The sequence below is a fragment of the Sminthopsis crassicaudata genome, chromosome 4, assembly GCF_048593235.1.
Source record: "Sminthopsis crassicaudata isolate SCR6 chromosome 4, ASM4859323v1, whole genome shotgun sequence".
Classification (NCBI taxonomy): domain Eukaryota; kingdom Metazoa; phylum Chordata; class Mammalia; order Dasyuromorphia; family Dasyuridae; genus Sminthopsis; species Sminthopsis crassicaudata.
The window spans coordinates 374322282-374335827 of NC_133620.1; the positions used below are offsets into that span (position 1 = coordinate 374322282).

Below are 13546 nucleotides of genomic sequence, written 5' to 3' on the forward strand. Positions count from 1 at the left end.
GTAATGCTGGAGAAACTGAGGCAAGATAGAGATTAGAGAGTTTTTAACATTTTATTTGAGAGGAAGAGATTGTGCTGGAACCAAATGGATCCATGTTTTGGTCCCAGGGCTGACTGAGACTTTCATCTCCAAGAATCCAGCAGCTAATGTGAATCTCCCATGACTCCAAGTGACAAGGGTAGACTGAGGCAGGGGCAGAGTCATAGCACTGAGAGCAGGAACAGACTAGCAATACAGTTCTGACAGGGTGGGGGGAGCACCAGGCATTCTGATAAGTTGGGATCAAGAAGAACAATAACAAAATGGGAGGAGGTACCAGACCTTCTGATAAGTAAGGAAGGTCTGTCTAAGATAGAAGGTCTTTCTCCTTATCTGGATTAAACATTTATAGTTTATAATATGAATGTAGCCAGCTCTAAATGATATCAGTTCTAATGATTAGGAGGGAGGGGTGATGTTTCAACCAGGGGGATTGAGGCAGAACAACTAAGGAACTGAGGCAGGGCAATTGGGAAACTGAGGCAGAGTAATAAAAGGGAGCTGTGGCACAACAATGCTGTGCTACCCTCTTCCCTGGCTGCTAAATTCTTATTCATCCTTCAAAACCTATCTCAAATGGTATCTTCTCCAGAAGCATTCCCATATTTTCCCATTCAGTAATGATTTTTCAATCTTTGTATTTCCCATAGTACTATGTACCTTTTTGATGTAATCAGTATGTATTATTTTGTATTATAGGTATGTGCCATATCCACCTAATAAATTGCAAACTCCATAAAGGCAGGGACAGTGATTTATCTAAACTAGCCTTTGGCCTTTGGGAGCTTAAAGTTTTGTTGAGGAGATGACTCTAGATTATAAAACAATTAAAGGACAATATAATAGTTTATAGTTAAAGAAGTTCATTTGATTCAGGACCAAGTGAACCATCAAAACAGTTCATGGCCAGTTGATTGCAGATTTCTGAGCCTCCCAGTTATATTTTATATACATACCACACACACACACACACACACACACACACACACACACACACACACACAGAAACATACACATATAGGTATTTCAGCACCTAGCACAACCTTGACAGACTATATCTTGAGGAGTTAGCATAAAATTCACCCACAAATCATGTTTTTACAATTCAGTTGGTTTGTTTCAGGGGAATACAGTATGTACATGCATATAGACATGTATATATGTATGTATGTGTATATATATAAAATGCATTATAAGCTATTAAGTGTTATATAAAAGCCAACTATTATAACCAGAAGGTAACTGTAGATGATAGATAAAGTGGGCCTGGAGTCAGGAGGAATCTGAATTAAAATCCAGCCTCAGACATTTACTGGCTGTGGAATTTTAAACAAGTCTCTTAATCCCTGTCTTCCTTAGTTTCTTCATTGGTAAAATGAGGATAATAATAGCACCTATCTCTCAGAGTTGTTTTGTAGATCAAATTAAATAACATTTGTAAAGTACTTTGTGATGAGGTTCTGGATGTCTAGGTGCAGTTGGAAGAAAAAGATTGAAGTATTTCTCTAAGGCAGATGGGGAAGGGCATCAGTTTAATCTTATCTGTTTAACCCCACCTTGATGTATCCAGCCAAGAAATACAACTTATGTCAACCTCCTGAGGTCCATCCTCTATGGAGGTTGTGGGCAGCCTCATATTGCTGTGCAAGAAATCCCAGTTATGTCCCTGAGGTTAAATTTCCCCTATAAAATTTATCTATGATCCACGTCATCTTTGCTTGAACCCACTTTGGGTCAGTCCACCATTGCACTTGTCTTGTGCTCTCTTTCCCTTCATTTTTCCATCACATGGTGTCTCTCCTCTGATCCCTACACCATGTCTTATGGTGTCTGTTTCCTCCTTATAGCTAACTCTTTTAGGCTGCTAAGTCCCTTTCAGGATTTAATCTGTCAGTTAAGGGCACTTCCAACTTCTTGGGAGTATTTCCTTTCTCCTAACTAATTGTGGGTTTTACTAGAGAACGTGTCCTTTCCATCATTAATTGTTAAAACTTTTTTGCTAACTAAATGCTCTCCCACTCTTTTTCATATTTGCCATTCTTGGTGTTTATTGTATTCCTTTATTTTGTCTGGAACATCTCCTAAATAAATCAACCTTTTGCCAAAGAGAATGGCCATTGTGAATTCTATCATTTGGTGCCTGAGACTACAAACCACATCTTTTACTACATCAGCCACATCACTTTGTAAAAGTCTTATTTAAATGCTAGCTATTATTAAACTTCTAGACAAAAGGTTTTGTGCTGTGGAGGAAGTGTGCTATCTAGTAATTTCCTATCCTAATTCATAAATGAAATTATATACCTGTTTATGTATATTTGTGTGTGTGTGTGTATCTATATATACACATCACTATAAAGCAATAATATTTATAAAGTGCCTGGAATGTCGTGGATGCTTAATGTCTGTCTCCCCTAATCCATCCACCTCCAATTAATTATTCTTGTAAACTAGGTGTTTCTGTTGTTTCTAAAGAAATTTGAGTTTCTTCGGTGTCTCTCTAAATTGAGAAAAAGCCCCAATTCCTCTATTGTAGTTTCAGATCTACCAGAGACATACCTCTACTAATACATTCTTCTACTTTGCTTTTCAGGGCAAAATTATTCTACAGACCTGCCCAGGTGAGACCTGCCTAGACTTCCCCAGACCTCTGCTTTTCTTTTTACTTTTTTTTTTTTTTTTAAGGTATACACACTTCAGAAATATGGAATTTAGTCACTGTTTATTTCAGTGATTGGACATGTCTTGTTCTTAACACCTTTCTAGATGTATGAAAGCTGTTTCCTGAACTCACCTTCTTTCACCCCCCCCCACTCAGTCTCTTATAACTGGTGTTATAACATTTATTTCTTTAACTCATTGGTTTATATAGTGCTATCTGTTTATTTATATATATTCTGTCCATGACAGTGACTCAGGCATGGAATATTATAATTATACTGTACTTTTCATCACCCATGGTATAATCTGTATTTAATTCTGTGCATGTACTGCCAAGGATCAAGTCTAGGCCTGTGTCTTTCCACAAAGTGTTCCACTTTTATTCGCAAGAGCTTCACTGTATTTAAATGGACTATGCACTGTCTAGCCTTCAGTCCCAAGCTGCCTGATCTTCTCCAACCAGTTCTAGCCTGAAGGGAAAAAAATCTGCTTGATGTTGTCAACTCATGTCATTCAGAATTTTCTGTGCCTTCTTGGCTGCTGGTTTCCCTAAAATCCTGTGTTACTCTAATTTTCCTTTTTTCTCAGAAATCCCCCTCCACATCATTCATATTTAGTTCTGTCATTGTTTCCCAAAATGACATGCTTTTCTGTGTTTCACAGGAGCCTTCCTATCCAAATCCAAGAAACCATGGAATCAAATGCATGTACACAGTTGGAACTGCAAGAAATACACAGTGATGGTAAGTAAGGCTTAAGCAATCAGCAAGATCTTCCTAAGGTGGGCTCAGAGAGTAGAAAGAGGGGAGAAGGAAAGGGAAACTGAGGAGTTTTTTTGAGAAGTGTGTGGGGGGAAGACAAAGGAATATTATTCTTTAAAAAGCTTTCATTCAGTATTGACCAATGTACATTGTCCCAGAATATAGAACCAGAAACAATGGGTAGAAATCATATTGCGAATGATTTTTATCCAATGTAAATGAAAACTTCCTGTTAGAGAGGTATAAAGAAAAAAATACATTTGAAAGGTGGTGACATTCCCATTACTGGAGGACATCACAAAATCTCAGAATTAGAAGGGACCTCAGAGAGTATCTAATCTAATATACATTGAAACCTATCTAAAATATACTCAATAAATGATCATAAAATTTTATTTGAGGAAATCCAATGGGGTAGAACAGACTACCCTACCACTTCCTGAGGCAGGCCATATTATTCTTTAATAGGGGAGGAAAGTGTAAAATTTACTTTCCTATTAAATTTCCTCTTATTAGATTTAAATAACATTCTAACATTGTTTGGTATATTTCAATCAGATAAAGGGTTGGACAAAAAGACATCTCTGTTGTCCAACCATAAGAGTCTATGAATTTGAGGTTAAGTCTTGTATAGTCTTTCTAACCGCCTCAAGTTTGAATTTTTAGGGAGTTTGTTGGAAAAAGTCAGTAGCATCTTAGACAATCTCATCTTCTATTCCAGAGACTCCAGTTGTTGAAGATGTGATCTATTCAGAAGTCTGGAGTACACAGCAGGGAAAAGAAGAGGCCGGTGAGATACTGGAACTCGGAATAAAATAATTTTGTTGGAGCTTAAGAGTACTAGCTTATACCAATAGATATTGACATCCTTCAGCTGATTCTCAGAGTGGTAGATGTGAATGGTGTGAACATGTGAGAACTGTCCTCAGGTTTGCACTGAGAGAAGCAATCTAGTCTCTGTGTGGCTGCCTCACCCTATCTGCTTCTCTGCTTCCTCAGCCACTCCTTCATCCAAAACTATATGTGATAGCACGGACTGGGAATCTATCACTTGGAACAAGTAACAAATCCCCTGCCTGACCAACATGAGCTTAGCTTATGGCAGAGTAGCTGCTTTCCTGAACTACTAAAGTTCAGTGCTCTCTTGTGTCCTGACCAGCAGAACTGCACAATGTCCCATCTCTGCTATATTGGGGAACTAGCTTCATTTAGATATATTATTTTAACATTCATTTTTAAAAATATTGAGTTCCAAATTCTCTCCTCTCTTTCCTTTCCCACTCACTGAGAAGGCAAGCAACATGATATCAATTATACATGTGAAGTATATATTTCCATATTAGCCAAACTGATTCTAGAATATGGAATTTTTTGTTTTTGACCTTCTGTGAAGCTCCCTCCAGGTCCCTTTGGTAGGGAATTAGACACATAGATTTCTTTATTTCTTTCTTTCTTTTTTTTTTTTTTACTGTCTTCCTGGAAAACTGTTATAGAACTTGGAGGCCCTGTCTGATCCCATCTAGCCTCCATTTTTTAGGATGTATATTGAAGAGAATCAAACTTCCCCCTTTCTCACAGTAGTCCCTTTCTATAAAATTGTAGTAATGGGCAAACTAAATAATACAAAGTATTTGGAGTTTGCTTCAGGGAAAATTTCTGATCATGGGTGAGGTTTTTTTCTCCTTTTTTACTCTTAATGGAGAACACTGACAGGCAGCAATCAAAAGTGACTGGTTAGGGAATTCTCATGTTCACATTAATAAGATGCTAAGGATGTAAATGCAAAAATCTGGTGTTAGAAGAAAAAAATTGTTAGTTTTATTGGAAGATATGCTCTGTCTCTTATATAGGGGTATATAAAATGTGCATACAAACCAAATATTTATTCATAATAAATCATAATTTTAAGATTCCCACATTCCGTTATGAGACCCATTTTGGGTAGCAACCTACAATTTAAGAAGCTGGAGGATAAAGGATAAATAAGCCAGAAAGTTGAGTCTGTTGAAATAGGAACAGAAGTGGAAGAAAGGAATAGTTTTTTAAAAAGAGATGACAATGACCAATGGAAAGGTTTGGGGTAGAGTGGGCTCTTGGATGATTAAATATAAGCTTTAAGGTTGAACATTATACTCTTTTCTTTCCATAGAAGATGCTTCAGGAAAGCCTCCACTTGACAAGGTGAGTTATACTCCCTGGCTTCCCAATCCCATTTCCTTTCTTTTCTCTAGGGCTTTACATTTGTATTTTGTTTCCCAGGACTACTCAGTCATCTACTTGGTAGTGAAGAAGGAAGAAGCTCAAGGAGACTCAACTGGGAGTTCCCAGATTGTGAATGAGAGCAATGGAGATACTACAGATGGCTTTAAAAATGTCCAACTTTCTTGATCCATCCAGAGCTACAGGTTCATGCTTGGCACATTCTTTAAAGATCTTAGAGATCTTTTACTTTACCAGTTCTTTCAGGATTCTTTTATTTATTTCTTGAGGAAACTGGCACAGTTATGGAAAAATTTAGGCAGGAGGTTTGGTATCCCAGAGAGAACCTATGACTTTTAAAATTTCATGCTTTTATGACTTGTATCTGAACCTTTGTATTCCTGAAGGACTGAAGACATGGAGGCAGAAATGCCTTTCCATTTTCACATTGAGAAAACTGATACAAAGGCACACACATATATGCACACACATGTTTACGTGTGTGTGTACTGGAGAGGGAAATGGCAAACCACCCCAGTATCTTTGCCAAGAGAACTCCAAATGGTCTCACAGAGAGTTGGACATGACTAAAATGACTGAACAGCATAACAATAAGAATCATACATATATAATAAATATTACATATGGGTACATATAACAATAAGCATATAATAAATACCATAGGATCATATAGAGCCTTATTGATACAGAAAACTCCCAGATAAGGAAACTTCTAACAATTCAAACCAGCTTTCTCAAACCAGCATATATATATAAAGAAATATATATAATATATACAAATAGATATATATCTATATATAAAGATAGATAGATATCCATATATAAATATCTATCTATATATAGATATGTATTTATATATCTATAGATATATAAATCATTTTCAGATTTTCCCTACAGCACATTTGTATTGTTTTAGGTAACTATTTTCTCAATCAACTATTGCCTTCTATTCTCTAATCAACTATTGACTTTGATAAGAACTACTGTACTTCTCTGGCTTGTACTACTGATGTATGAATTTTTAACTGTAAAAGTAATGACCAAGCTTATTATTGTCATCGTCATCATCATCATCATTGTATTATGATTATTTATTGCATACTTAAACTGAAAGTATAAATGCTGCCCCCTTCCCATTTTGGGAACCTTCTTTTTAAGCAGAAAAAATGTTTGTATTAAGTATGGCTTATTGGAATTCTTTTGTAATAGATTTTGTATGGTTCATCATAATTTTTCTTTTTGCATGTTGAGCTAATAGTTTTCTTTGAAGTACAGCTGCTTATAGTATCATAAACTTGTTTTCCAAGAATGTAACTGGTGTTTTTTTCTTTCTCACAATTTATGTAAAAATTCCTGCCCTATCCCCATTCTTAAGGTAAAGGTAGTTCTTGTCAGGGTTATTTTCAGTTTATTTACTAGCACTAGAGCAGGGCAGATATACAATCTTGAGAAGATCATCCTAAAGTCACTGACAGCATAACAGACAAAGGTTAATTATGGGAAGGAGGTTTCTAGCAAGTGCTTGCAGCTGAGGTCCGAGAATCCGAAATGTAAGTCTAGACTGAGATTACCACAAAGACTAATTAAGACTGGGGGGAGGGGGAAGTCGGTGAGTCTGTAAGTGCCCTAGGCAATTAACCCTTCAAAAAGTGTCCTTTAACCCAGGCTCTGGTACCACGGTCGATTAGCATCTGTAAATCTTTTAGGACACTTGATCAAATTCCTTGCAAATGAAAAGCAAGGGACTGCAGCCATTGAGCATTCTCTCTTTGTAAACAAGAGCAATCCACTCTCAAGTTGCTTTGGTGCCAAAGACAGGTCCTTTGACCTTCTCACAGATACTGGTGCATATATTTAGTCTAAAGAAATCTGGTGGAGGAATATAAACTTTACAATCTGAAAAGATCTATGACCCTCATTTGAAAGCACTCAATAATGGCAGCTTGTAGCATTCATGTTCTGGGGATTTGCTGTTTATACAAGATGAAGCCTTTGTAGTTAGTAGTTTTTCAGTTGTGTTTGACTCTTTGTCATCCTTTTGGGGGCTTTCTTGGCAAAAATACTTGAGTTCTTTGTCATTTCCTTCTCCAGCTCCTTTTACAGATGAGGAAACTGAGGTAAATAAGGTTAAGTGACTTGTTGGAGGTCACACAGTAGTGTTTGAGGCAGGATTTGAACTCAGGAGTTCCTGATTCAGAGATCAGCACTCTACCCACCGTGCCACCTACATGCCTGGGATGGAGTTTGTCATAACTTATTTCTTTTGATACTCCTTATTATTCAATTAACTGCATTAGAATACGTATGAGTTCTATGTTGGATTTGCTTTCGCCTTTTAGTGCCATGGAAGTAACTTCCATTTAGAGAACGTCTGCTATTATTTGTTGGTCAATAAGAAGGAAAGTCTGATGTCACCATGGGATTAGCCTTCTAAATCTAGGAAAGATGCAATGAAAGAAGCATAGGGCTAGCAATGAAGACCACCTTAGTCCATGATAATCCCTCAGGGGCAGAATCATTCAATGGAAATATCACTGACAGGAATCTAGTTATATCCAGCTCTGTTATTATATGTTTTTAGGGTAGTCACTTCTCTTTGATCTTCAATTCCTCATCTATGAAATGAGAGGGTGGGACAAGATGGTCTGGAAGTTTCTTCCAATTATGATTCTATGACTTCCAAGATATTTCTTGTGTCAGATAACAATAAATCACAACTCCACAGGCCTCTAAGTTTCAAAGTGCTTTTTTCACAACAACCCTTTGAGATAAAAAATATGAATATTATTATACCCAATTTACAGAGCAGGAAAGTGAAAGTGTATGTGAAAAGTGTGTATGTGAAATAGCATGCTGAAGAGGTATTCCAGGACTAAAAAAGAAGCTCATTGTTACCATCTTCTTCTTCCCCATTCCTACTTTTACAATATCCTCTTGTGATTAGAAATAATTCCTCAGAAATAATAATAATAGCTGTGCTTAATAGAAGCAACTTGGAATAGCTTGCTGTGACTGTTTGCCTATTATAAAGGAAAACATTAGGGTGAAAGAGGGACTATCCATCTTGTAGACAAGTATTGCTTACTGTCAAGGCAACTTTGGTTCTAGTATTTTAAGAATTTAGTTTTTTTTTTTTTTCGATGAACAAAGATCTACCTTCTTTCCCTTTTACCTTCCCACTCCTCTCCCCTTGAAAAATAAAGAAAAACAAAACACTTGTTACAAATATGCATAGTAAATGAAAATAAAATCTCTCTTATTGTCATTGAACTTCACAAAGCTGGTAAGTTTCGTCATGACTCCTCTGGAATAGTGATTATTGAACAGGTGGCCTTTGAAGGATAATAATATCATATTTTAAAAAATATTTTTGTCTTTTATTTCACCCCCAAATAATTTCTTCTTAAGTCTATGAATCCTTCCTTTTACCAACCCCCCCCCATTTTTTGCTAACAAAACACAGGCTGTGCCTAATTGTAGGTGACATTCCACAGGCATAGTTTTTTCCTGAAAACACTGGTTATTTTATTATCAGTTCTAAAGATTTAAAATTATTAGTGCTATTTCATTAGTGTTTAGCTTCCTTTTAGAGGAGTTATTATTTACGTGATTGTGGTCATTCTGAATATCATGGTTTTGTTTTCTTCAATCTATATCACATCATCAGATCTTTCCATATTTCTCTGGATTCTTTACATAGAATATCTGTTATGGTATAATAATATTCCATTACATTCATATTCTGAAATTAGCACGGCAATACCATGTTGAAGGGATGTAATCACTGTCCATATTGCCCACCTATAAGCTAAGCCAGTGGGTCTTATCTTTTATCAATTTAAATTTTTTGTATAAGTCAACATTTTTATTCCTAGACTTCCAGGTTTCATAAATACAAAAACTGGTAGTATAGAATGCAATTAAATTCTTTTAGCTATCTAAAAGAAAGACTATTTCATAACTATTTTAAGATATACCAACACTGTAGTTTAGAGAACATTTGACTTTGGAATTAATTTTTTCCTGGGATGTCACTAAGAGACTAACCTAACTACAAAGTTGGAATATGAGGTATTTGAATATATCAAAGTTCTAGAATAGTTTCCTAATATGCTCATTTATTCATTTGCTTCCCATAGTCAGAATAGCTCATAAGCTTCTGTTAGGTGCAGTTTCATAGAGCAACAGAGAGAAATGCAAACCCAGGCCTTCTGACTCTGAATCTATTATACCACAGGGATCACAGCTACAACTTAAATCTAGGTTTTCTGATCTCCAGAATTCACATGGCATGATGTTCTTATCAAATAAAGTATAACACTAAAGCATTTCAAAAACTTTAAAATCACTCTCTGAAGGTAAGCAATTATTGTTAAATGCTGACAATTTAATACATAATATATACACACGCAGAGGTACACATGCATACACATGTACACACAGGTATAAAATATATACACATGCATATAAACACACATATATACATACATATAAATGCATACATACACACAAATACATACAGACATATATATATATACATATATATATATAATTCATATACCAAATACATATACACAATACATACATGTATGCAAATATATAAACACATAATGCAATATATGTAACATGATAAACTTACATACATATGTGTATATATACACATGCAATATATAGATACATCTACATATGCACATAATACATACACACAATATACATATGCATAGATTCACATATATACACACACACACACACAGTAGAATAGTTCAAATTTTAAGTTTACTTGTGGCCACCAGAGGGAGATTTCAAATCAGTTGCTGCTATAGAAGTTTCTGTGAAGAAGCATATAAGGAACTATAACAGCATTATTAATGCTATCTATTCTAGCTCCCTCACTAGATTGTTTCGAGTGTCAAATGTGATGATAGATGGGAAACATTTTGAAAAAAAAGTAAAATATTTTAATAACAAATATCGTTGTTCATCTGTGACCTTTGTGACCACATTTGAGATTTTTCTTAGCAAAAATGCTGAAGTGCTTTGCCATTTCCTTCTCTAGTTCATTTTACAGATGAGGAAGCATGCACACAGCATGACTGATTTGCCCAGGTTCCCACAGTAAGAGTCTGAGACCAGACTTGAACTCTTCAAATGTAAGATATTATTTCAAATCAAAAAGATTGTACAGTTAAAATGTTAATCCCAGTTTTAAAAGTTTGACAGACATAGTTTCTGGATAATTAATTTATTAATAATGTTACTATTTTATTGATAAAATAGGTCAGTGGCACTTTCCAATGCCAATATATCCTCATGGAGGTGAGCTCACAGTTTATAGAGCCTTGAAAGAGTGGGTGCTCCTGAGGATGGCAATCAACTCTGGTTAACAATTAATGAGAGAATGAATATTATAACGAAGTTCTGAGCTATATTCCAATGAAGATCGTGGGGTACATTACATGGATCACCCAAGTCTTGGTCAAAGATGTATCAATTTCCATTTCACTTTTCTGACGAATGGGAGAATCCACATTTTCCTGGATCTGTGTAAATAATGAGCAGGAATCCACTCACTCATCTAAACTTAAAATTTGTTTTACTATCTTTAATTAGGTTTTAGCCTGGATAAATCTTTTTTCCCCCTGAGGCAATTAGGTTTAAGTGACTTGTCTAGGGTCACATAGCCAGGACTTATCTGAGGTCACATTTGAACTCAGGTCCTCCTGACTTCAGGGCTGGTGCTCTATCCACTGCACTAACTAGCTGCCCCATGGGTAAATCTTTAAGAGAGATTTCCCACACTGGTTGATTTCTGGATGAGAAATCCAGTAGTACTAAAGGTCCTAATTCAGCAATTAGTTATTAAATACAAGAAAGAAATAATCACTTCTCTCAGTTAAAATCATGTGAGGTATATACCACACAAGGCGTTACCTTATATGAGACTCAATGGACTATATTTTAATGCACTTACCTCATAATACTGTATTGTAGCTTTCTGTTACAGTATTCTGTCTCTCTACTAAGCTACTAAGCCCTGGCTGATGTAAAGCATTTTTTTCTCCCTCCAGCAGCAGTATAGCTTTAAAAATGTTTATTCTTAATGATTTACTGAAATAACAAATAACTGAAGAGCACTATAAAAAAAGAAATCATGGTGGGGGGAGGTCTAGTGCTGGTGAGGTAGGACTTCGGGAGCTGTCGTTTCTCATCTAGTGAATCTGGGGAGTTTTTTGAGGAAGTGGAATGATGAAGGCAGAGAGTTTTGTGGGATCATTACAGGGTAATTTGGGAGGAATGTCTAAAAGTGAGAATAGGTAGTAAAAAAGTGAGCCAAGTGAATGAATGAATGACTGAATTAGGAGGTCTTTTAATATACTGATATATGAGAGGCATATAGATAGTGATTTTAAGAATTTTGATTGACATTCTGGAGAGCAATAGGAACTATGCCCCAAAGGCCATAAAATTATGCAAGCCCTTTCAAAATATTCAAAATATTGCTACTAGGTCTGTATCACAAAATCATAAAAATGGAAATCATAAAAATGGAAAAGGACCCACATGTACAAAAATGTTTATAGGAGTTCTTTTTGTGGTGACACTGGATTGGAAATCAAGGAGATGCCCATCAATTGGGGAATGGCTGAAAAAATTGTAGTATCTGATTGTAATGGAATACTATTCTTTTATAAGAAATGATGAACAGGTAGATTTCAGAAAAACCTGGAAAGAGTTACATGAACTGCCACTGAGTGAAGTGAGCAGAACCAGGAGAACATTGGACACAGCAACAGCAACATTGTGCAAATGATCAACTTTGACGGACTTTGTTCTTCTCAGCAATACTATGATCTAAGTTAATTCCAAAAGACTCATGATGGAAAATGCCATACACATCCAGATAAAGAACTGTGGAGTCAATGCAGATTGAAGCATACTATTTTCATTTTTTTTTCCCCTGTGGCTTTCCCCTTTCGTTCTGATTCTTCTTTCTCAAAATGACTAATGTAGAAACAGGTTTACTATGATTATACATGTATAACCTATATCAAATTGACTGAGGTCTTGCCTAGGGGAAGGGAAGGAAAAGAAGGAGAAAAAAATGGAAATCAAAAGCTTATAAAAATAAATGCTGAAAATTGATAAATCAATTTTTAAAAAAGATTTTGGTTGAATAGTCATTATCTATATAATTTCTTAACAGCAGATTTGGTACTGAGATGATTGACTTGATGTAATGGTAGCTTTTTGAAAACAAAAATCACAGAAACAAAACACCCTAATAAAATAAATATTTATTTTATTGTACCTATATAGTATGCATTAACATTTGCATATTGGCTTATGAGGAGTAAAATTCTTAATGGCACCTTAGTGCCATGAGACAGGATGTGAGAATGATGACTGTACAGAGTATTGAACTAATTAAACACTTATCCTTTCCAAACAAACTAGTCACATTCAACAAAAGCAGCAGCCCCAAGGCAAAACAACAACACAATACCACGCTACCAGATGAATTCATGCCAACAAATTAGACAGCTTCTCTGTGTGGGAGAGAATGTTGAGCCAGTACACAGTTGGCAACAGTGGAGCAGAGAAGCAGTGAGCAGCTTTCAGAGTTTGTTGTATAGTGCTGTATTTGCTGATCTGGGTGAAAACATTTGCAAACATCAATCCTCATTTGACAAAAATGGTAGAAAAATTCAGAAGCTGCTAAATGAAAAATAAAAACTCCATAGGGAGTTCCAGCAGGATAGTTTACTCATCTCTTAGAAGGCAGCATTTAATTCCATTCAAAGTAAAGTACAAGTGAATTTCAGAAATTTGCAGGATTCTTGGCTCAATAAGTAGGCAGATGAAAT

General features: G+C 35.7%; 1 protein-coding gene across 8 annotated transcripts in view; it reads left to right on the top strand.

Annotated features, from left to right (window-relative positions):
* Positions 1-6990, top strand: part of LOC141539438 (Fc receptor-like protein 4) — a 33235-nt gene extending 26245 nt beyond the window's left edge. For 3 of the 8 annotated variants that reach the window (XM_074262233.1, XM_074262237.1, XM_074262236.1), the window contains 5 exons: positions 2633-2660; positions 3364-3443; positions 4183-4251; positions 5611-5642; positions 5721-6990. In XM_074262233.1, the coding sequence (XP_074118334.1) occupies positions 2633-2660; positions 3364-3443; positions 4183-4251; positions 5611-5642; positions 5721-5849 (338 nt within the window). In that variant the 3' untranslated portion in view covers positions 5850-6990. The remainder of the gene's footprint in view (positions 1-2632; positions 2661-3363; positions 3444-4182; positions 4252-5610; positions 5643-5720) is intronic. The other 5 variants (XM_074262235.1, XM_074262238.1, XM_074262234.1 and 2 more) reach the window with 4 other exon arrangements.
* The last annotated feature ends 6556 nt before the right edge of the window (positions 6991-13546 follow it).